Below are 23475 nucleotides of genomic sequence, written 5' to 3'. Positions count from 1 at the left end.
TATCTCTTGGACCGGTCCGGCTCCAGAGATGGGAGAGGCAGGAGCGGGAGGGGGAGCGGGGGGTCACATACACAGAGCACAATTCCAGCCTGCTGACTAATTCCCTGGAAACCCTGGGGCTGCACAATGAGAGAGCCTTTCCGAGGGTTTCTTGAGCGTTACTGGAAGGTCAGGCGAAGGTCAGCACAAGGACATGGCTCCTACTTTCCCCGCCGTCAGCAAGGGCGGGAGCGCGGGGCGGACGTGGGCGAGCCGCGGGGTACCGCGGGCGCGCAGCGGGAGGGATGTTTGGAGAAGGGCGCCTGGGCCCGGGCGGCCCCGTGACGCGGCACGGTGCCCGCTCGCCGCTGCCGGGTGCTGGGGACGTGCCTAGGACGGGGCTGGCGGGGTGTCCCGGCAGCCAGACAGGCGTCAGCGCTTCCAGCGGGATGGGGCACGGCCGGCAGCGTGGCCTCTTGCCTCCCCGGCAAAGGGGGGGACGAGAAAGGGAAGAGCTGCCTTAGCCTCGTGCTAACTCCTGGCCGCCTTCACCATGGCCCCAGCGCCCTGGGACTGTTGGCCTGACATGGCATCGCTGCACAGGTCATTCCCAGTGGAAGATGGGTCCTGGGGGAGAGCACCAGGATGGGTCCTGGGGAGACCATCCCAGCTCTCCTTGGTGACGGTGACCCAGCACGGCTGCCCATGGCCTCCAGTGTGGTGGGACCTCAGAGGTGCAGGGACAAGCCAGGAGCCACATCAAGAGACCCAGGCTGCCCTGTCGCTACTGGCAAAGGGACTTATTTTGGATGACCCTTGGGCCCATCCAGCCTTTTGTATGTGTGGCCAAAGCACAGTGGGGTCCAGCTGTCCAGGAGTGGTCCAGCCGTGCCCTGCTCCCGAAACACCGCCCTGGCCCATCCCCACCTGCTTGTCCTTCATGTTAAGCCATTGTCTCCAAGAGGAAATGCCATTTAAAGGCAGGTGTTTAAAAAGAAATGGGAGATCTCTGCTCTCCGAAAAACACAGCGCCTCACTTCTGCCCATTCCTGGTGTAAAGCTGGGAGTCAGGTTTACATGGGGATAAAAAAAAAAACAAGGCAAAGCTTTTAAGGACAGATCTTCACAAACCCAAACCAAAGCCCCATGAGGGCAAATCCTTTCTAATCCATGCTCTTCCTTAGAGGTGTAAGTGGAGTGGAAGGGTGGAGGCAGGGGGGGTGTAAATCTGGAAAACTGAATTCCCCATCCTTTTGGTCTGGCAGAGAGCCCACCGATAGACTAAAAACAAGTCTGCAGAGAAGCCTGTGTGGGATAATCCAGCTCTGGCCCCTGAGGGGATGAGAACAATTAGGAATTCTCTCTCAAGCCTCCACTCCAAGATAGAAAAACAGTTTATAATTTGGTCCAGAGTTGTTGTTAGAAAGTTCTGAATCATCAGGATACACTAACAATTTCGGTGCAGTAATTACAAGGAGAATTCATTAGGCGGACTCAGAGATAAACTATTAACACAAGCTTTCAAATCTCCCACCTGCCTGCCTGCGTGCAGGACACAGGGGCTGCTCTATTTATACAGCAGCCATCGGTGAGGAGCTGTCGCAGGAGGGAGCAACACAAGCAGCCATGGCAAAATATGAAAAGTATTTTAAAGGAAAACGAAAGACTGGGTGTTTATTAGAAGCACGCAGACCAAGCGCACGCTCCACCATTAGCCTCTCCAGGCGCGGTAGCCAGCCAGGGAGCCGTTTGCCCTCGCTGCCCCTGAACATGCTACAGTCCCCACCCACAGCAACCGCTCTGCTTCCAGAGAAAAACCCGGCGCAGCGTCGGAAGCTGGCCCGCAGCGGCCTCTGGAAGCAGTGTGCAAAATGCCTTTCGGCTGAGCCTGCCAGGCTGTTGTCCCGTATTTACCCAGCGGAGACAGAACGGATGAGGTTCCCCAGCCCCTGTCTTCCTCCCTCGCCCCCAGCTGCAGGTTGTTGCAAGGCAAGGGGATATTTCTGCACAACCCTGCTGAGCTGGCCAGTGGCGAGTTACAGCTGAGAAAATGTAGCCGTGCACCAGCCCCTGGCTGCAGGTGCCCGTGGCAGCCCCTATAGATGAATGCCAGCAGAGCCGAGCGAGTGCCACCACAGAGAGGCGACTGCCCGTGCACCGCCCCGTGTGTGTGCTCAGCCAAGGCTGCAGCACCGTTTCTACCAAAAGCTGGTTTCTGCATCCTTTCTCAGTCCAATTACCCCGCAGCTGTGTGCCCTTTTTGGCACAGATTTGCCAGCTGCGGGGGCAGCCATGCCCAGGATGGCCTCATCCGCATGGGAACAAGCCCTGCTTGCGGCCAGAGGAATCTTGATTAAGCAGGGAGAGAAGTGGGGACTGGCTGCCGGGCAGATGCCCTAAACAAGAGGAACTTATCAGCTCTGTTTCTAAGACGAGACATGTGTCACCACCTTGCACAGATCCAGCCCGGCTGCTCGCTCCTCACCAGCACGCCTGTACAAAAGCCGGAGGGCTTCCCTCTCCCTAAAGGATGCCTGTAGAAATAGCCACCGAATAACTTGCGAAATTTCTTCTAGAAAAGGCTTTGCTCGGGCTAAGAAAAGCGTTGCACCCAGAATGCTCCAGGGGAAGGCGCTGGACGGGAACGGGAGCCAGCGTGCAGCTGCGCTCCCAGCGCTGTGTGTGTGTCAGCGGGCCGGCCCCAGCAGCAGCGCAGGGAGGTCCCCGGCCCGGAGGAACACCAAGTGCCGCGGACAGCAAGAAACCGCTCCGCCAGCACACACAGCAAAGCCCAACGCGGCTAAGCCCTCCTGTTTATTATGTAATAAAACGCTTTCCAGACCTGATAAAATTTAATTGGTTTAATCTTAATTGTTCCATTTTCTACGGTGTGTGCAAACACAGAGCCTGACCCTGCCACTCTCGTCTGAACCGTCCCGTGGGCTGCGGTGGGAGCAGGATGAAACCCGCTGACCTCAGCAGGATTACGTGCATGAATCAGAGCTGCAGGCCTGGGCTCGGAGCTGAAATCCAGGGCCGGGCAGGCTGCCAGCACAAGGCCCAGGGTCCACTTAGGCTCCACTTAAGCCCTATGGGATGCAAGTGGTACGCAGGCCTGCGGATGCGAGCGGTGAGCAAGCCTCGTGCTGGGCCTCTGCTGAAGGATGAATTTCAGCCCAGCTTCTTAACCTCACGGACGCAAACGTGCAGCAACGGCTTCCGAGGCACGGAGCAAAGGTGCTTCCAGAAAGCCAGTGGGTTTTGCCCTAGCAAGGGGGTGGTGTACATGTGTCCATAGCAGTGTCCTCCTTCTGCTGGACAGGGGACCCTCTCATCGCATGAGCAGTAAATGGTGATTTATGACAGCTTCTCCTCCAGAGGAAGAAGCGCTTTGCTACCCTCTGCACGTCCACAGTCGCGGGGCTGTGTTGTGCAGCAGGGTGGCTTTGTGAAGCCTGGATATCCTTTGTGCACGAGAGACACCAGACAAAAGCAGGCAGGAGGGGGTCCTTGGCACTGACATTTCCTATCTTACATTGCCTCAGATGTAGGATGACCTTTACCTGCTCCTGCAAGTTGGCTCTCACCGAGCTCAATGTGTCAGCCTCTGTTTCAGAGGTCCACCGGGCACTGAAATCAAGGGCAACCTTCCCTTTGGTGTCCAAACCCACCGAGCTCCCCTTGCTGCAATGACCCTTGCATGCGCCGCTCCTGTCCCCCAAAGCACTGAGCACTGAATGTTGCACACAGCTACTGGTACTCCCCAAATCGAGCTCCCACCTTGGAAACGAATGCATTTCTCAGGATGCTAAAGAGTCTGGTTCTGACCCTCAGAAAACACATTTCTCATCGAGGCTTTGCTTTGGGACGTATTTCCAAGCCATACACCCCTGCAAGGACTGTGAGGCAAAAGTAAATCAGCCAATGCCAGCGGAGCAAGAGAATACTGAAGAAAAGCAAATATTGGCAGTGATGTATTTCCCAAGAAAATGGGCATTAGATGGGTGGTTCTTGGCAAAGCCAAGCCAGGGGGTTCTCAGGACCCTAAGAGGTGTCAACTGGCAGACCCGAGCGAGCAGGACGGTCTGGGCACTGCCCGGGCAGGGCTGGGACAGAGCAGTGGGAGGTGAAGACTGCGTTGCTGGGTGAGTGTGCAGCATCCCTTGCCCAGACCTGGCTCCGCCGGGTGCAGGAGCTCTCTGCTCTCCTGCGGAATAAAGATAACATTTCGTTTCAAAAAGTTGTGAAAAAGAGTCATTCCTGGGCAAGCGGCGGGGCTGGGGTAAAAGCCATCCTTTGCCCCGGGAGATGCGGCAGGCCAGGGGCCGTGCCCAGGTGGGCGCGCCGGGGATGCGCGGCCGAGGCTCGGTGCGGGGAGAGCACGGCCCGGGAGCGGGCGGAGCGCCGTGCCGGGCCGTGCCAGGCCGTGCCGGGCTTCTCGGTGGGCGCCGGGCGGGCCCGCTGCCGGCAGTGCGGTGCGGTGCGGTGCGGTGCGGTGCGGTGGGTGCGGTCCGGGCCGGGCGCGTCCCCACCGACGGCCCCGTCGGCGGGTCGCTGCCCCGGGACCCGCCGCCTCTCCGCGGCCCGTCGCCGGCCCCGCCGTGCGGGGGCGTCCCCGGTGGCTGCGGTTCTCACATAAATCAGGGCCGAACCCCTGGGAAAGGGCCATCCTTCACCGGGCGCTGCTGACAGAGAACGAGAAACAGACGGGCCCTGAGATAAACCACGGCGCGCAGCGTTTACACAAGGGCAGGCTCTGTGTAAATAGAGCCGGGCGCGGGGGGCAGCTCCCGGCGGCGCGGGTCCGCACCGGCCCCGGCCCGCGGGCTGCCCGGGGCGGCGGGCAGGTGGGTGCCGTCCGCCGAGGGCCTCCCGGGGCCGCGCCGCCGTCCCTCCTCGGCTCCCCGAGCACCGGGGCTGGAGACAGGGCCGGATTAACGTGTTTGTTTGTTTACGGCCATTAGCGCGGGGCCGGCTCCAGCACTCGGCACCCGTGAGACTAATGGCGCAATTAGCAGCCCTGGGGCTGATAGCATCGCCCCGAGCGAGGCCCCCGGCCGCGGCCGCCTGCTACCGGGCTGACTGCGCCCGGGGCCCCGGGGAAGGGGGTGGGGGGGCTGCCCGCCAGCCGCTGCAGGGCTGCTTCCCCCCTTCCCGGGCTCGGGAGGGGGGCTCTTGGCTCCGCTGCAGCATCCGCAGGGCGAGCTCCATCCATTACAATAATCCCCTGTCTAAACAGAGCGCAGGAGCGGTCGGGACAACAAGGCCCCGCTGTAAACAGAGCTCAGGGGACGCCGCTAATGATATAAATAAAATAACCATTAATAGCCCGGTGACCCCAGACCAGCCGGTTTGGGAAAGCCCCGGAGCCCCATCCCGGGGCTGACACCCTCCGGCAGGTACCGGGGCTGCGCCCTCCCCTGGTTTTTGCACCCCCGGCCCGGTCGTGCCCCTCGGCTCCCCGGTACGGGGCGGCGGGCGCCGAGGGGCACGACCGGGACCGAGCATCTCCCCGCTCCCTCGGCTTCCCCAGCTGGGAAATCGCCGCTTGTGTCCCGCCGAAGCGGGCCTGATCCGGCCCCACCAAAACGGGGATGCCGGCAGGGCGGGAAGGCGCGGGCTCGGTTACCGCACCGGGAGCACCGGCAGGGGACGAGGCGGCCGCAGGAATGGCCGGAATAACACAGGGGTACTCTCACGCGTGTCGGAGCCCGGTTGCGGCTTGCTCCTTCCGTGGGAGAGCGGCCGCCGCGGGGCTCCCGGGGAGCGCGGCGCCGTGCAGAGCCCCGGCCGCCCGCCGCGCTGCCGCCCGGCCTCCGTGCCCGCAGCTCCCCGGGAGCGGGGCCGGGAGCGGGCCGGGCCGGGCCGGCGGCGGGTGTGTAACACCGATAAGGCGCTAATTGTTACTAATGGTTATTGGGGCCGCGGCAGCGAGGCAGCGCCGGGCTTCTCCGCGCACCGGCAGCAGAGCCGGGCCCCGATCAGGCCTGGTTACGGCGAGCATTTTTCCCTGCCCACCGTCCGGACCGGGCGGCCTCAGGACGGGAGGAAGGCGGCCGGCACCGGCAGCGGCTAGGAGAGACCGATCCGCCACGATTTATGGCGAGGGGGTTGAAGCGACGCGGTGGGAACGATCCGGCGCGCCGGGGGAACGGGAACCGGCCCCGCCGCGGGACCGGCAGCGCCCGAGCTGCGGCGAAGTGCGCCGGACCCGGGCTCCCGTCCCGGGCTGCGCCGCCGGTAAATGGGTTTCTTCGGGGCGTGCGGAGCGGCGGGAGCCGGGGAAACGAGGGCACCGACAGAGGCGGTAAACGGCGGAGCCGCCGGACGGTAACGACCCGAGAGAAGCGCCCGGGAAGGCCCCGCGAAGCCCCGGCCCCGGGACACTCACCTGCCCGGCGTGCGCGCCCGGCTCCCCGCGGCCTCGCCTCGGCGCCGATCCGAGCCCTGCGGGGCGGCAGGATTTTAATCACAACGAAATATCTCGCCCGGGACCCCCCGCCCCGCCTTCGGTGCGCCCGCTCCCCGCGCCGCGGCGGCGCGGAGCCCTTGGACGGTTCGGAGGCCGCGGGGCGCCGCCGCGGGGCCGCGTTCCCCCCCCGCCGCCCCGCACCGGGGTGCTCGGCCGGTGCTCGGCGCAGCCCCGGGGCCCGGGGACTCGCGGTGCCGATGGGGCTCGGCAGGCTCGCTCGGTGCGTTACCCGCCGGCACGGCGGCGTGGTGGCTCCGTGAAGCTGCTCGCCGCCCGTTACCGGCGGGAGAAACGAAAGGAAACGAAAGAAAACGAAAGAAAACACCGAAAGGCGCGGGGTAGCCCTCTCCGCCCGAGCCCCGCACCGCCGCAGCCCCGGGATACCCGCCCGACCCGGCCCGGCCCGGAACGGTTGGGCCTGGCGGTCGCCGGGCTGCGGGGCCCGATCCGGCGGCGGCGGCGGCGGAGCGCGCCTTTCCCCGGGCGAGCGCGCTGCGCTCCGGCCGCGGCGAGCCGGGGCGGGCGGCAGATTGGCCGGTCGCGGGGGATCGGCGGGGGCACCGGCGGGGGACACCGGGGGTGCCAGGGGATGCGGAGTGGGTAGGCTACGTGTACGTCGCACGGCTACGGTCCGCCCGGGACGGCAGGGCCGCCGTCGGCTCCGGCAGGAGCGCGGGGCGGCGGAGGCGAACCTCTCCTCCGCGCCGCGTCCTGGGCGGCGGGAGGCACTTGCGGGGCCGGGCGGCCGGCGCTGCTGGCGGGGCGGGGAGGCCGGGCCGGCGGGGCCGCACGTGTTCGCCCCTCCGGGACCGGGCCGCGCCGTCTGCGGGCAGGGGCCAGCGGGGCGCGCCGGGGCGGGGGTCCCTACCTACCTACACGTGCTTAGCACTGGGAGGCGCGGCGGCGGCGGCGGCCGCGGCGCTCTGCGGGGACCCCGGCCCCGGCGCACCGTTCCCGCGCCCGCCGGGCGGGTGCCGGGCCGGCGGGGCGCTCAGCGGGGAAGCGGCCTCCCCGAGCCCAGCCTTAATACATTGCTATTTCTGGCCGGGCGGCCGGAGCCGGGCAGGGGGCCGGCTCTGCCTCCCCCTCCCTCCAATGGCGAGGCCGCCCCCGGCCCCTCCTCGCCGTGACGTGCCGGCCCGGGGCAGAGGAGGCTCCCGAGCCCTTGGCTGTCCCTGCAGAAGCTGTAACAAAACGCAGACCCCCAGCGCCGGGCTAATGGAGGCAACTTAGACAGGAGCAGGCGCGGCCCCTCGTCTCTCGGCGCTGCCTGCTCCCCCCGCACCGGGCGCGGCGCTCCCCGCCGAGCCGCCGCCCGAGCGCCGCCGGGCCCGCGGGACTGCCTGCCCGCTCCCGCTGCCCCGATGATGTTACCGAGCCCCGTCACCTCCACCCCATTCTCTGTCAAAGACATCCTCAACCTGGAGCAGCAGCAGGACCCGCACTATGGGGCCCAGCTCCCGCACCACCTGGAGCACCACTTCCACCCCGCCGCCTGCCTGCTGGCGGCCGCCGACGGCGCCCGCTTCTCCGACGGCGAGGAGGAAGAGGAGGAGGAGAAGCTGTCCTACCTGAGCTCCATGGCAGCGTCCGGCAGCCAGGCGGACGCGCGGATCTCCGCCGACAACTACGTGCACGCCGTGCTGCGCGCCTCTTGCGAGGGCCCCGGCCCGGGAGAGGAGCTGGACCCCGCGGCCCGCGACCCAAGTGAGTATCGGCCCCGCCGCGCTCCCCCGCCCCGCCCCGCCGGGCCGGGCCCGCTCTCGCTCCTCGCCGTGCGTTCCCAGCCCGCTGGGCATCGCCCCGCGAAGCCCCGGTCCCGGTGCTGCAGCCCGGTCCCCGCCGCCGCCGCCGCCGCGTCCCCTGGGCATGTTCAGCCGGGACTGGCACGTCGTGGGGCTGCCACCGCCCTCCTCCGCGCCCCGCTCGCCGCCTCTACGGGAAGCGCCTCCGCAGGGCCCCGATCCGGAGCTGCCGGATCAGGCCCGCGCTCCGTAATTTCGGTAGCGGAGAGGGAGGAACGGGGCGGGTTAGGCCCAACCGGCGCCCGCTGTGGCGGGGCCCTCCGGGAGCGAGGCGGCGGAGCAGGTGCCCGGCGCCGTGCGCGACGCGGCCCCGGGGCTCGGCCCCGCGGTGCCGCGGCAGCAACGCCGCAGCCGGCCCGGAGGCGCGGGGACGCGCCCGGCCCCGCCGCCCGAACCGGCCCCTCGCAAACGCAGGCGGTGCCGGAGGCGGCCGGTCCCGGCGCTGCCTCCCCGCCCGCACCGGGGTTCCCCGACGGGCGCGTAGCGGCGCGGGGCTCTCGCCCGCTGGCGGGGCCCGTCGGGAGCAGCGAGCGCCGGGCGTCGGCGAGGCGCAGCCCTGACCTGTGCTCCCCCGTGCAGAGAGCTGCGTCCTGAAGAAGCCGCTGGATGCGGCGGAGAAGGCGGAGGAGGCGGAGAGGCCGAAGCAGCGGAGCCGGAGGAAGCCGCGCGTCCTCTTCTCCCAGGCACAGGTCTTCGAGCTGGAGCGGCGGTTCAAGCAGCAGCGTTACCTGTCGGCGCCCGAGCGGGAGCACCTGGCCAGCAGCCTCAAGCTCACCTCCACGCAGGTGAAGATCTGGTTCCAGAACCGGCGCTACAAGTGCAAGCGGCAGCGGCAGGACAAGTCGCTGGAGTTGGGCGGCCCCGCGGCCCCGCCGCCGCCGCGCAGGGTGGCCGTGCCCGTGCTGGTCCGCGACGGCAAGCCGTGCCTCGGCGGGTCGCAGGGCTACAGCTCGGCGTACAACGGGCCCTACTCCTACAACGGCTTCCCCGCCTACGGCTACGGCAACGCCGCCTCCTACAACCCCGGCTACGGCTGCACCTACCCGGCAGGCACCGGCGGCGCCTCCATGCAAGCCGCCTGCAGCCCGGCGGCCGCCGCCGGCCCCTTCGTGAACGTGGGCGGCCTGGGGGGCTTCGGCGGCGGCGGGCAGCCGCTGCACCAGGCGGCGGCGGGGCCCTCCTGCAGCCAGGGCGCACTGCAGGGCATCCGGGCCTGGTAGCCCGCACGCACTGAGGGCCGGGAGCGGACCGGCAGGACGGCCCGGCGGCTCCGGGGCCCGGTTCTCACCCGCACCGCAGCCCGGCTGCGCGCCGCGCAACGCGCGCCTTGGACCGGAGGAGCGGCGGCGGCGGCGGGACGGCGCGGCGGGACCCCGGCGCTCCCGCGGGCCGCGGTGCGGGGCCGGCGGCGGGCGGAGCGGAGCGGGGCGCCGGGACGGGGCCGCCCGAGCTCGCAGCGAAGCGCCGTCACCCCGCGGAGCCGCTGCGGCGGCCGGGCGGGCCGGGCGGGCCGGGGCCGATCGCGCCGCGCCAGCGGAACAGCTTTGCTTGTAAAAAGCCGACGGCGGGGCCCTGGGGTGCCGCGGCCCCTCTATCTACTCTGTATCGGTTACTGCCAGCGCCAGCTCGCCGAGTCAGTCAATAAACCAGGTGCAATATCCGCCGCCCGCTCCTCCTTCGCCCAGCGGCCGGGGCCCGGCGGGGCCGGGGCCCGGTGCCCGGCGACGGGGCGGTCGCGGCGGCGTGCCCGCGGGGCAGGGCGGCCCGGCCGGCTTGTGAGCGTGCCAAGGGCGCTGAATGGGGCCGCGCAGCTCAGAGCCGGGCCCATTGTGGCCGCCGGGCCGGCGCTGAAAGGAGCCGCCGAGGAAGGTAGCGGGAATAGGCGCTTATTGGATTCGGGAACAAAAGGTGTGGCAGGGAGGCGAGGGACAAAGGGGCCCCGGCGCCGAGATTGACGGGCCGCTTTGCCCCCCACTGAGGCCCAGGCCCGGCGCTTTATGCGCGGGGGCTGCAGAAACGTGCTGGGTTTTGTTCCCCTTTCTGGGAGCGCAGGGGGAGAGGAGGGGGGTCCGCGGGCCGCTGATTAGGGCCGGCCGGGCCGGGCAGCCTGAATGCCGGGGCATTATTGCTACATGTTCAGCCATTTCGCTCGGCTGCAGGGGGAGGGGGCGGCCGAGGCCCCCGAGCCCCGCGGGACCGGCCGCGGGGTCGCCCCCCGCCCGCCCGCCCCAGACCGGGCCGTCCCGTCCCGCCGCCGTCGCCGTCGCCGCGGAGCTCTCGGGGCGGTCCCGGCCCCGCCGCCGCGGCCGTGCCTCTGCCGTGCGGGTACTGCCGAGCGCCGCCGCCGGGGCCGGGGCCGCGCTCGGGGAGGGCCGGACACCCGCGGAGCCCCGTCTGGCTCACCCCGGGCGGCGGGGAAGACCAGAGACGCGGGGAGCTCTCCCGCACCGTCCCGCACGTCTCTCCAGCCGCCACGCTGGAGCTCCCGAAGATGTTTCCAGCAGAGCCTTTTCGGAGCCGCCAGGACAGACGCAGCCCGGGGGCTTGGTATGCTTCCCCCTCGCCCAGCGATGCCCACCGTGTCCCCCCCGCCCTCCCCACCGCGTGTCGTGTGACGGTCCCTCCGCCACGAGCAGAGGACCAGGTTTCGTAGCCTGCCATCGCAGAAGCAGCAGGTAACGACCATTCACGTTGCTAAACTCGGTTTTACGCTGCACATTTCCACCACACGAGCCGAACGTGCACCCTTGGGGTTTGCCGTTTGAAAGGAAACGGAGAATTTCTTTCCACTGGGGCACCGTGGGGACAGAGTGGGCAACCAGGAGGCCCCGGGTCCCGGCCCTGCCTCGGCACGGCACCCCGCTGGCCCACGAGCCACCCCGAGGCCGGCAGGCTTCGCGGGGCCAGTGCTGGGAGAGGATGCGGCACACCCAGCCGATTGTTTGCTGGATGGCAGCAAGGTGTCGCGGGAGAGGAAGCCCAGGCCCCGCTCTTGGCTTTCGGAGATGAGTGGTTAAGGCCCTGTGGTCTCGTGGGTAGAAACAGGATAGCCAAGAACAAAGATAGGTAATGCTCTCTCTTCGCCGCAGCGATCAGGCTGGGGAGATTTGTCTCTGCCATAGGAAAGAGTTGCATTTTCCTCCATGTTCTGCCAGACTCCTGTCTGCAAAAATAGTTCATGCCTCAGTGTGCAAGTCAGAGGAATTGTAGCCACAATACAAGCTCCTCCGAAATCAGGGTGTGTGAGAGGAGCTCCCAGCTTAGCACGTCCCCTCCAAGTACATGGCAGCTGGTTAGAAATCCACTGCATCACCCAGAGGCTCCGGCTGAGACCAGAGCCCTGGCATGGGATACGCTGCCCACGTCCGTAGCCAGCCTCTGGAGCACTGACAGTTAAGTGAAGGAAAGGGGCACATGGGGACCCTGTGGCCATGTTGCAAGAGGTGATGCCAGGCAGTAGCAGCATTATCAAGCACCAACAGTGCCCAGCGTTGCTGTAGGCGTGAGGTCAGTATTGTCCTCACCCCACCTACGCCTGGTGACACCCGGGACACCCGGGACACCCGGGTGCTCCCCGGCCCTGCTCTCCCCACGCAGAGCTGGAGCAGCGCCCAGCCGGGAGATGCCGAGAGGCCTGGCTGCAGGCTGATGTGGCACGGCAGTGGAAGTTTCTAGATGTCCACCACAGCGAGCTCCATTCCTGGGACAGATCCCAGCTGTCCCACCAGCTCAGGTTGGGGAGAGGGCAGGGGGTTAGTGGGAGGGACCCCTCTGCGGATTCTCGCCCAAAGCCCTTGAGCTGATGGGGAGGACGGAGCAGCACAAAGAGCCAGCAGTGCCGGAGGGCCCAGAGCAGGGCGGCAGAAGTGAAGTGCTCCAAAGAGGAGGAACAGCCGGCGGAGGCCAGTGGGAGGGAGATGGTGGGAGACTGCAGATTGGACGGGCTGCCCAGGGAGGAGAGACACAATGGAGGGAAGTCGCTGCGTGGCCATGATGGAGGCAGCGCCCGCCCATGACGCGCCCTGTCCCCCACGCCCCGGGGCGAAGCGGGGTGCTGCTGGCGGGGCGAGAGGTGCAGCGTGCTGGTGGAAATCCTTCCGGCATGGTCCCGCTGCGGCGGTGGTGTGGCCAGAGGGACATTGGGGAGGGAGGGATGGGGAAGGCCATGGTCAAGGGGTGGAGGGTGCGTGTTGTTTCTTGCTGGTCAAACGGATTTACTGCTGTTTGGGAGTCAGGGAGGGAAGGTGCTGATTGATTTCGGACAGGGATGAGATTCTCTAAAACCACGCACTGACTTAAGCAAAGGAGGGACTGGGGGGGCAGCCAGGCTTTAACTACCGGGCCTCAGGCCCACTCTGTGCACGAGCTCCAGTTCTGTTTTTCATTCAGGTTTCCTGGCCAAGGAGGAGCCCATGGGCAGAACTTGCCTCTGTCCAGCGGTTCCCAGGGAGGCTCTATCCAAACCCCAGTGCTAGCTGGTGTTCTGTGATCTCTCCGTCATGCTCAGGATCGTGCGGTAGCAGCGCTGTTCCCTCTGCAGCGCTGCAGATGTGCTCTTGTTTCCTCTCCTTCCCGACATCTTTTTCCATTCCGCCCTCCCTGCCACTGTGGTCATCCCTCCCCCTCACACCCTTCATCCTTCTCTCTTCACCACCCCCTTGCTGCCATCAGCAAGGAGCTCGCCTGGGCATGGAGCGAGACGCCTGCTCCTAGCGAGGCCGGCCAGGCTGCCCACGGACCTGGGCAGACATCGCTGCATTCTGGTCCCATCTGCTTCAACCCGGGCACAGCCACCTCCCGCTGCCTCGGGACTGGGAGCCCGGGGACCCAGTTGGGTGCTGGGGTGGTGCCCACCTCTTGCCCCTCTGCGTTGGAGCCAGGTTGGAGCAACAGGTCCTGCTCCGCAGCGCTACGAAGGGCCAGGAGCTGGGAGCTGCCGAGGCTGCCTGGCCACCGGGGCTCTGCAGAGCCATCAGTGCTCGGTGGGCAGCCAGCGCTGGAGATGCTGGAAGCTCCTCCTGGCAATGGCAACGTGGGGTTGTTGCACAAGCACTCCCCAGTGCTGAGAAAGCTGTAGCCAGCCATGGATCAGGTAATTAAATTAAAATATCGGTACTTGGGCTGTGGGGGGTTTCTCCCACTACTTGCCTGCCAGCATGAGAGCCAGGGACCTGCCGCCCTTCCATGGATCAGTCACTGATGGCCACAGACCCTCCCCCATCCTCCAGCCTGTCCCGTGCATCACCAGATGACTGCACCTGAATAAGCAGAGTGGGGGACTCGCATATTTTAGATGCTCCCTCTCTCCTTCCTGCACCGGTGAGACCAGGCACAGTGGTGCTACGAGGGATTCAGGTGACCCGTCTGGAGAAGGGGACTGCATCTTCATCCCCTCCACAGCAGAGCGCTGCTGAAGGCCAGAGCCACCCCCGGGCCCTGCTGTCGCCCTTCCCGGCTGCGCCCCGCCGCCGTCCCCTGCCTGGGCAATAAAATCCAGTGGCTTTCCCGGGGACGACCCTTCGCCGTGCCCAGGGCTGCTGCAGGCAGGTGCTGCCGGGGCGCGGGGGGTCCCCCGCTGCCGGTGGGGTGCTGCCTGGGGACCCCAGGTCCCCCGGGGCTGCCAGCTGGGACACTGCCTCCGAGGCCTGTCCCCAAGCGAGATACGCCACCGCCATCTATCGGCAAGCACCCGGCGACAGGGAGCGACAGGTACCCTTCTGTCCCGGCCACCCCCCGCCACAGGGACTCTGCCTGGTGTTGGCTCGGTTTGGGGGTGCCCGAGTGCCCCTGCAAGGCTTGGAGGGCTGCAGAGCAGGCGGGCAGGGCTGCCTCCCCCACCAGCATTGCGTCCCCGGCGCTGGGGACGGCAGTGGGACACACCAGGCATTGGGAAGGCTGGGCTGGTTGCGTTGGCCCTGGGCAGGCTGGCATCTCCCTACGGCTGAGCTCTGCGGGAGCTGGGGTCCCCCGACACACGCAGGAGCTTTGCTGCACCAGGCAGCATCGCTGGGGCTTGTACGTGCAGCGAGAGGAAAGCACCCGCGCGTGCCCCCGCTGCGGTGGGAGAGCTGGGGACAGGGCCAGTGTCCCCTCCCGGCCTCTAGCCACCGTGCAGGTCCCTTTCTAGTGAGCAATGTTGTGGTCTCTGTGGGTTTTTTCAACTGCAAATGAGCATCCAGCACATCTTTGTGAGAGACCCAGCAGGTTTTTAGCTCTGGTTATCTTCTCCATCCCAAAGCGGTGGGATTCACCCAATGCCAGAATCCCCCGCAGAGCTTTTAATGCCCTGGCACTGCCCACAGCCTCCAGCTACCGTGCTCACCCCCGGCAAGTCCTTGCCCAAGGACATTTTTGATGGTTGTCGTGTCCAGCACCTGGTGCCTGTTACAGCTGCGTCCTCGCCAGAGGGAGCTGTGTCCCTGCCGAAGGCACGGCACAATTTTGGCCCAATTTCGGCCCAATTTCCTACTCCCTCCCCTTTTATAGCCCTTGGCAATGCTCCACGCGACATACTGCCCAGGTCTAACGGGCACCCAAAGGTGCTGGGGACAGAGGAGAAGGCTGCTTGGGTTTGCATTTCTCCTGGCACTCATCTAGCCATGCCAGGCGCAGGAGAGCCCTGTGCCTTAAGTGCCCTGGGGGGGTTGCAGGGTTTCTCCGGGGTTAGCACCACCGGCAGTGCTGTACCTGCAGGCATGCTGGGCTGGGGAGCTTAGGGCTGGAGCCCCCCACCATCTCCTGGAACAGCCCTTGCTTCAGCTGCTTTTGAGACTGCTCCCAGGGCAGGCTGTAGTGTCATGGTGCACTTGAGCTGTCCCCACTGTTCTCACCCGTGTGTCCGTGGGAGAGTGACCCCCTGCTGCCACCCCTGTGCCACCCTCATCCAGCTCAGGAGTGGCTCTTCTCCCACCTCTGCCACCTCCCCAGTGTGACACGCCAGCTGCCCGCACCCCAGCTCCAGCCAGGCAGCATCTTCCCAGGGCCACTTTGCAGCCCCTTGTCAGGGGTCTTTGACACATAACCCTGCGCTAAGTATAGGTATTACCAATATCTCCCCATCAAACCAGATGTGCAGAGAGCAGTCCCAGCCCAGCCCTGGGGGTTGCTTCCTCTGGTGGCTCTTTACAGCCAAGAAAGCAGGTTTTCAGCCTCAGCTTTACCTTTCAGGCTATATTCCCTGCCTCCCTGCACTGCCACGATGCTCAGCCGGAGACAGGCAGGCTGGGACCAGCCCAGCCAGGGGCTGTCTCTCAGCAGTTTAATCCAGGCAGCAACGTGGGTCAGAAGAGGGTTTCCCAGGGCCCACCAGAGGCAATGTCTGCTCTGTGTCCAGGCAGCCCCAGCATCCACGTTTACCACCGCTGCAAGGCCGTGGGGTCATGAGAACTTGTACGACTTTATTGGGGTCTGACAGAGCCCTGAGGAATCCCAGAGCTGGGGTGAGTTGGGGCTGGAGGGAGGCTGGGAGCCCACCTCTGCGCTCCCCGCAGGCTCTGGCCACCTCCTCCCACCCAGCAGGGCTGTCAGGCACCCGCTGCAGAGGGGCTGGGGGGCAGGAAGACTCCAGGTAGCCCAGGGCACCACCAGAGGAGAGGCAAGGATGTGGTTTGACAGGGCAGCGCCCTTGCCCCTCTTGCCAGCCCCTGAGCTGGGCTGGGACCCAGCACCCTGCGTGGGGTCCCCAAGGCAGGAGCAGCTCGGGAGCCCACCGGCCCCCAGCTGAAGGTACAGGGCAGACACACAAGAGGGGTCTCCCCTTCTTGCTCTGGGGGAGATGACCCCCCCAGCTCCGCTCCAGCAGGAATAAGCAACTCCATCCCCAGCCCTGCCCTTAACCTGCGGTAGTGCAGGCATCTCTGGTTACCCCAGGAAGGCGGCTGGGGGCTCCTGAGCTGCTCCTGGCATCGCAGACTCGGGCTGCCTGGAATAGCTTGGGCACGTGCCATGGCAGAGCTGCGGCAGCCCCAGATCTGTCCCCCGGATTGGGGCAAGGCTGGCAGCACTGCCCAGCTCAGCCTGCTCAGGGGGCTGCAGGGCTCACCCCCACCCGAGACCCCCCCCCCCACTGGGCACCAGCAGCAGGACGGGGCTCAAGGGGCAGTTGGGCATGGGAAGGCAAGGCAGCAAATCCCTGCCCGCGCTGGATGTGGCCTGGGATCCTGCAGGGAGCTGAAAGGCAAAGGGGTTGTCTCCAGAACTCTGCCGGGCTGAGCGTGGCTTCTTTGCTGGAAAGCCAAAAATAGTCTCTTTACTCAGAAGAGGCTGTAGGAGGGATCTCATCCGAAGCGCAGCCAAATACCTAGGAGGCCATAGGACAGACCCAGAGCAGCGTGGCTTCACCAAGGCATTATCAGACCTTGAAAAGGCAGCAGCTGTAGCTGAAACAGCCAATAATCCCGTTACCTCTGGGCACCTCATCACGCCAAAGGTGCCACAGGAATCGGGCCGGCTGGTGAGGGGACACCCCACCCCGGCAGAGCTGGGGAGCAGCTACGTGCCGCCATGGCCACACTTGGTCTGTGCCAGAGGTTCATCTCAGGGGATGGAGATGGCAGCAGGACAGGGGATTTTTCCAGTCTTTCGTGGCCTGGCCCAAGGGATATCTGGAAACCCCCTGGGCGGCTCCGCCGTCCCTGCGGCGCCAGACCCCTCGCAGGCAATGCCATCCTCTGCGGGGCTGCTGCTGCCTGCTGCTGCCTGCACTGGGCAACACCCAGCTACCGCTGGGTAAGCTGGCAGAGTGCTGGGAGATCAAAAAGGCCATGCCCCTGCCAGGGGAGTGCTGAGGCCAATTGCTCACGTGGCAGCATCTCTGTGCTGTGCTGGCTTATCATCTCCCCATTCCCAGGGGTCTCGCTCCCTCCCCCAGCACTTCTGTGGGCAGTTATTCCTGGAAACATCCTGGAGTCACCTCCAATCATGCCTTCGCCCGCTGACATTTATAGAGCTTCTTCCAGCGGCTGATGGATTTAATAGCGTGAATCTCTCCCCAGCCCCAGCCCGTGTTTATGCCTTTCCCTCCGCGGGGTCTCTCATTGCCCCGGTGCGTGATGAGGGCTAAAGGCAAAGCTGCAGCTCCACTGCCAACAGCTTTCGGCTTCTGGGCAGGGAGACCCACCCCAGCAGAGCCCAGTTGTACCCGTCTTCCGTCTAATGCCCTGCCCGCCAAGCTAATCCTCCCCTGCTCTCTTCCAGCCATTTCTGCTTCTCGGATTTCTCCCTCTTGGGTGGAGGAGCTGCAGGACTGCCAAATCTTGCAATACTCAAGCTATTTCTTAAAGCCCCAGCTCCTGAAATGGTGGGAAAACTGGAGGCTCCCGCCTTCTAGTGGCTTTTGTTTCTTTAAGGAGTTTCTCATCCTCCTGCTTGTGCAGAAAAAGCAGGGACCAGGAGCCTGCAGCCCCTGCCAGGAAGCACAGGATGGGCACACAACCCAGGTGGGCCTGGGCTGCGGAGCAGTGGCCGTGGCTGCTCTGTGCCCAGGGACACCCAGACCTGCTGGACAACCATCAAAAATCCCACTGGGAGTCACTGGGCATCTGTCACCCACCCTCAGGAACCAGGGACAAGAGAGATACTTAAGGGAAAGGTGGAGCCGGGGCTGGGATGGGGCTTGGGCAGGCTGTCGAGCACCCAGCCCTGCAGTGCGGGGGTCCCTGCCCTCCAGCCCCTCGGCAGTGCTGGGACCCAATGCCCCCAAGGACTGCGCGTCCCCCCTGCTCACCCAGCAGCCTTTCCAGCCGCAGGAAAACCCCTCTTTCACCTCACCACAGCCCACCCCAGTAGCCCCCTGTGCAGGCCAGGCCAGGCTGGTGGATCCTCTGGAGCAGCCCTGAGCCAACCCAGATGCTCACCGGCAGCGCATACCACGGCTGTGAACGCATTTCCTCCAGGGAGTTATTTTGGGCATGGCACCATGGGATGGACGCCGCTCCTGCAGGCACTACGGGAGCATCCTGCGAGAGCCAGGCGTCCCTTGTGGGCACCTGGCTCAAGGAACCGAGAGCTCTGCGCTGGGAACATCAGTGCAACTTCAGTGCTCAGCACACAACCCGCCGAGGCTCGCTTGCAGATCCAGAGCTGGGTGGGACCCTAAAAGAAGTCAGTATCAAGACAGCTAACAAAATGGTAAAAAAATTAGCTATTCTATTAATTATCATTAGACAAAATAGTAGCATTTTGAGCAAGTGTGTTGATAGACTTTTAAGATGCCCAACAAGGCACAAGCAAGTTTCATTACTCAAAATGAGGAGGCAAAAGCCCTGCTGAGCCCCAAATCTCCTTTGCGAGGTGCACAAAGCCCCCCAGCCTCACACAGTGCCGAAACCCCTGTGCTGTCCCCAACACACCCAACCCAGGGCCCTCCTGCTATCGCCTCCATTTGGAGCAGTCTGCAGGCATCCTGAGTACCCCTGGTCAGACCGGGGGTGCAGGACTGCCTGGCCGAGGAGCATCAACCTCAGCTTCTCCACTGGGGTCACAGCTCATGCCAGCAGCAGGCGACGGGCTCGGCCACGAGCCAAAGGGGATGGGGACCACCCTCCTCCCAGCACATTGCCAGGGTGGCAGGGCCAGGCAGGCCCCCTCCTCCCACCACCACCCCCAGACCCTGCTTCCCGTCCTCTCTGGCACCCATCAAAAGAGCTCAACACCAGGCACAGTCAGAAAGGCGTGGTGCTGGGAGCTGGGCCAGGTGGGAGTATGAAGAGGACATGAAGATAGAGCAGAACTGTTTTTATTGGAGGTGTCAAGAGCAGGAACAATAACAAACCTACAGGCTCCCCTCCTCAAGTGCCATCCTCCCCCTCCCACCACCACCACCGGGGCAGTCAGCATCACGTGTGCGTGCTACAAGACAACGGCAAGGCTTACACTTCGCTTCAGCCAAAAGCCAGACTAAGCCCCCAGCATCCCGGGCAGCGCTGCCGCCGCCACCTCCTTGGCGACTGCGAGCTCAGCTTGGCCCTGCCAGAGGCAGGGCAGGACATTCACCTTCCCCTCTCCGAGGAGGGGCGAGCTTTGCGTGAGAGGAGGTTTTCGTCAAGGGAAGGACAGGAGCACAGCTCCACCGAAGTGCCAGGGGACGTGACCTGGGCTGCAGCTCCCAGTAGGACATCTCGGAGGACCCTGGGAGAGGGCAAGCCGCGCAGCCTGAGCAGAACTGCAGCAGCCACAGGCAAGAAATCGCATTGCTAAGCCCCAAAGGGCTTTGCTGCCCCCTCTCTTCAACACAAACCAAACTGAAAGGGAGAGGGGTCAGAAGACAAACCAGGAGGGGAAGTGAAGCAGGTCTGGAATGGCGTTCGGCTCTGGCTCACTTCCCAGCCCGCCACTCCTCCTGGCGCTTGGTGAGGATGTATTTGAAGAACTCGTACACAGACCAGGCGATCGCCGTCGAGGGCATCTGATAAATGACTCTCGCCTGGACCCCTCTGAAGTAGGCGGTCACGCCGCCCACTTGGTACACCGTCCTGAAGGCATTGGCCATGCCTGTGATGTGTCCGCTGATGTTGGAGCTCAAGGCCAGGGACTCCTGGGTGTTGAGCAGTGTTTTGCAAACGTCCAAAGGCGTAGTGGCAGCGGCAGCGACAGCCCCCGCACAGGCTCCGGAGACCACGTGGGAGCCTGGGTTGTACTGTCTGTGGGGGTTGAGCTGCTCTTGCAAGAACTCGTAGGTCATGAAGTGAATGGCTTGGAAGGGGATGTTCATGGTGAGCTGGGTGGTGTAGCTGCGGTAGAAAGCTCCGGCCCCTTCGTTGTGCCACACAGCCCGCACACAGTCCGTCACACGCTGGTAAGGCGAGTTGTACATCTGCATCCTCTGTTTGACCACTTGGGATGGACGGCGGCAGCCAGCAGCAGCAGCCAGGACCCAGGCGTGGAGGGGAAGAGAAGAGAGAAAGGGTAAGTGCAAAGCCAGGCTTCAGCGCGACTAAACTCCGGGCACTCGCAGGGTTTAAGAGCTAATGACAGACAACTCGGACCAGCAGTGCCCTGCGCGTCCCCAGGCAGGACTGCAGCCATTTAGATCTGCGGAGGCATCACCGTCACATGTACATCACCACCTGCAAACCCCACAGCTGCCACAGACCCAGGGAACACCCCGACACCCAAGTGCTTATGCTGCAGATCCACCCTCCATCCACCTAGGCGTCTCCCCATCCACCACCGCAGAGCTACCGTGCAGCCAGGAGAACCCCCTCTGCATCTATTCTCTTATTTTCCAGACAGCTCTCAATCTGGTTGAGCCTGTCCCTCCCCAGCCGCCCCCGCTGCAGCCCAGAATAACCACAGCACGTCGCAGAGCCCACCAGCCAGGAATTGTTAGCGGCCGCTGCCGAAACGCAGCCGCTCCGGGGCAAGAACCAAATGCCGACCCTCCCGGTCAACACATCCAAGAAGGGGGCAGGGGAGCCCAGAGTGCAGCCTGTTGCTGTCCTGCCTCCCCCCATCTCAACACGACCACAAGAAGCTGAAAACGATGCGATGACAAGCTACCACAGTCGTGGTAAGAAGATGAGCTCCAGGGAAGGAATGACACTGGCCCGGCCACGCAGCCGCCTGCTCCTCAGGGTCGGTCCCAGCCAGGCAGTGGGCAGGCAGGAGCCGCGCTGGGCGCAGATCAGCTGGAGCCTGCACTGTCACGAGCCCACCAGTTTTAAGAGGAAAAAATACGCTCAAGACTGGCCTTTCCTTGTTATTCCTCCTTCTCCCATCAGGTTCACAGACTTTAATTACAAACTCCCTCTGCCTTTTTCATACATACCAAGCTCCACAAAATCAGTATCTTCCAGACGTTTCACAACACAAGATCTCCCTTCTCCTGACTTCTCTAGCACACCTTTTGTACCCCATTCTTTTAATTTTCTTCCCGAACCCAGACCCAGAACCGTACCACATCTTCCTGAGATCTCACCACAGCAATGCCCAATTCCCACGCACTTGGAACAACTTCCACAGTATGGATCGCATCTCTCATGCCTTCTCTCCTGCTCCAGGTAACTGTCACCAGCCAAACCCCTGGGCAAAAGGCTGGTGCCCTCCCAGCTCCTCCTAAGCTGGAGTTTGCTGCGCTCCCCAGAATTAACCTCTTCTATCTACCCCCTCTGTAATGGGCAGCCACTGGGCTCCCTAACCGGAGCTGCAGCTACTGGCCCCCAAAAGATCCTTGTGGTCGGGTGAGCAACGAGGAGCGCACCCTCCGTGCCCCAGAGGGGACGCGAGTGGCCCAGGCAGCCCCTGCTCCTCCCCTCCCTGGCAGGCCAGGACCATCGTTACCTTCGGCAGGGTTCATGGCTGCATCATGGAGCAACGTTGCTACACACCCGGCTGCACCTGCAAAACAAGAACTGCCACATGTGAGGCGGGGGGAGGCGAGGGACCCCGGGGCTCCACCAGTGCCCCGAGTCCTCCACCAGGGCACAGGAGGAGGCCCCTGGAAAAGGGCAAGATCCGAAGGCAGCCTCCATCTCCCCTCCAAAAGACGGGTCGGTCCTCAGCGGTTCCCACCCAGAAAGAGCTCAAGAAAGGAGAGGATCGCGACAGGCTTCCAAGTCCCGCGGGCTGACTGGGACTCGCTCAGGGACAGACTGATGCCACCAGGTGACAGGGGGCCCAGAGGATGGCGAGCGTCCCTGCACCCCACGGAGAAGCAGAAACCCAACACGTGTGCCTACCGAGGGCGGGATGTGCCCTGCTCTCCCCTCGGCCCCACACTTTCCCCACCGTGGCGGCTCATCGAGACGAGTAACAGGCACCATGGCGAGACGGGCTCCGAAACCAGGCAGTGCTCCTGGAGCGAGCAGCGGCACCGACCCACGGGGTGGCAGCCGGTCCTGGCTTGTCTGCGGGCAGCTCCCCTCCACCAGCATCCTCCTGGGCCAGGGCTGCCGCTGGCCACCAACCTGCTTCGAGCCAGATACCTGGGAGCAGCTCCGGCAGGCGCAGGACCGGTGCTCCCCCTGCCCGGCACCGCAGCACCGGGGGGCTGGCTCCGCGGCTGGAGAGAGCACAGGGCTTTAGGCCATTCGTGGCACCCCGACCCCGCAGCGGCCGAGGCCCGACGGCCGAGCGGGACGGGACCGGACCTCCCTATGGCCGAGCTCGGCCTCTCCCCGCCCCGCTCCCCACCCTGGCGTGGCGGGGCTGGCCGCCGGTAGCCCCCGGCCCCCGTGTCCCCCCGCGGGGGGTCGGGAGCAGTACCGTTGGCCACATGGCTATTGCCCCCCGCGTGGATAACGTCGCTCAGCGTCTTTTTTAACTTTTCGTAGCAGGCGAAGTAGAGGGCGTGGGCCGGGCCGGCGCCGGTGGCGGTGATGTTCATGCCCCGCATGGGCCGCCAGACGCCCTCGGTGCGGGCGATGCGCCACAGGGCCTCCAGCACGTTCCGGTAGCGGGCGGCGGGCTCCGGCTGCAGGCTCTGCATCCGCGTCTGCAACACAAGGCCCGGGCGGGCGGCCCGTCACCCCCGCGGGGCCCGGCCGGGGCACCCCCTGCCTCCCCCGCGCCGGTAGGCGCCGGTTTCCACCCCCCCACCCCCCGCCTTCCCCGCCGCGCCCCCGGTGCCGGCACCTTGACGCAGTCGACGGGGTACATCACGCAGTGCTCCATGACGCCCGCCACGGCGCCCGCCAGCATGTGCGTGGAGACGGCGGCGCCCTGCGGCAGCGCCTCGTAGTCGGGGGCGGGCGGCGAGCGCGGCTCGGGGCCCCGCGCCGCCTCGGCCCCCCCCGGACCGGCCCCGGGGCCGGGGCCGGGGCCCGGCCCTGCCTCCGCCTCCGCGCCTCCCCGCCGCGCCCGGCCCGCGCCGCCGCCGCCGCCGCCCATCAGCAGCAGCAGGACGCGGCCCGACTCCGCGCCGCCCCGCGCGCCGGGGCCCGCGCCCGCCCCCGCGCCCGCCCCCAGCTCCATGGCGCCGCCGCCGCCGCCGCCGCCGCCCCGGCCCCGCGCCGCGCCGCTCCGCCCCCCGGCCCCGCTCCAGCCCCGCCCCGCCGCGCCCATTGGCCGCCGCCGCCCGTCGCCCGCCTCCGCCGCGCGGCCATTGGCTCGGCCCGCCGCCCACCGCCCCCGCGCGCCGCGCTCATTGGCCGCCGCCGCCGCGAGTCGGACGCCGCCACTGGCCGGCCGCTCCCTCCGGCGCGCTGGGGTGCGCTGTCGGTTGGCCGCCGGGACTCCCCGCCCCGCCGTCCCGCGCAGCCCATTGGGTGCCTCAACTTCGCG

General features: G+C 65.6%; 2 protein-coding genes and 1 pseudogene across 3 annotated transcripts; 1 reads left to right on the top strand and 2 right to left on the bottom strand.

The window, feature by feature from the left end:
• Positions 1–4651: 4651 nt before the first annotated feature.
• LOC148054837 (uncharacterized) lies at positions 4652–6425 on the bottom strand (annotated as a pseudogene).
• Positions 6426–7648: 1223 nt separating this feature from the next.
• NKX2-3 (NK2 homeobox 3) lies at positions 7649–9614 on the top strand. Its single transcript, XM_087766256.1, has 2 exons — positions 7649–8158; positions 8836–9614. Exons 1-2 carry the CDS (start codon positions 7816–7818, stop codon positions 9474–9476), a joined length of 984 nt encoding a protein of 327 aa, XP_087622382.1. The 5' UTR covers positions 7649–7815; the 3' UTR covers positions 9477–9614.
• A 9379-nt stretch (positions 9615–18993) lies between these two features.
• SLC25A28 (solute carrier family 25 member 28) lies at positions 18994–23202 on the bottom strand. Of its 2 annotated transcripts, none has more exons than XM_087767595.1 (4): positions 22828–23202; positions 22459–22687; positions 21535–21591; positions 18994–20088 (listed from the first exon to the last, which is right to left on the bottom strand). In XM_087767595.1, the coding sequence occupies exons 1-4, from the start codon at positions 23164–23166 to the stop codon at positions 19571–19573; spliced, it is 1143 nt and encodes a 380-aa protein (XP_087623721.1). In that variant the 5' UTR covers positions 23167–23202; the 3' UTR covers positions 18994–19570. The 2 variants fall into 2 exon arrangements, with proteins under 2 accessions (XP_087623721.1, XP_087623722.1); XM_087767596.1 differs by having other exon boundaries at positions 19951–20088; positions 21933–22687.
• Between the last annotated feature and the right edge of the window lie 273 nt (positions 23203–23475).

Source organism: Nipponia nippon, unplaced genomic scaffold (genome assembly GCF_047370975.1).
Source record: "Nipponia nippon isolate SJK-2023a ecotype South Korea unplaced genomic scaffold, ASM4737097v1 scaffold_3, whole genome shotgun sequence".
In the NCBI taxonomy this organism is placed as follows: Eukaryota; Metazoa; Chordata; class Aves; order Pelecaniformes; family Threskiornithidae; genus Nipponia; species Nipponia nippon.
Note: the sequence above shows the minus strand (reverse complement) of the source record. Positions and strands in the feature narration are given on the sequence as shown.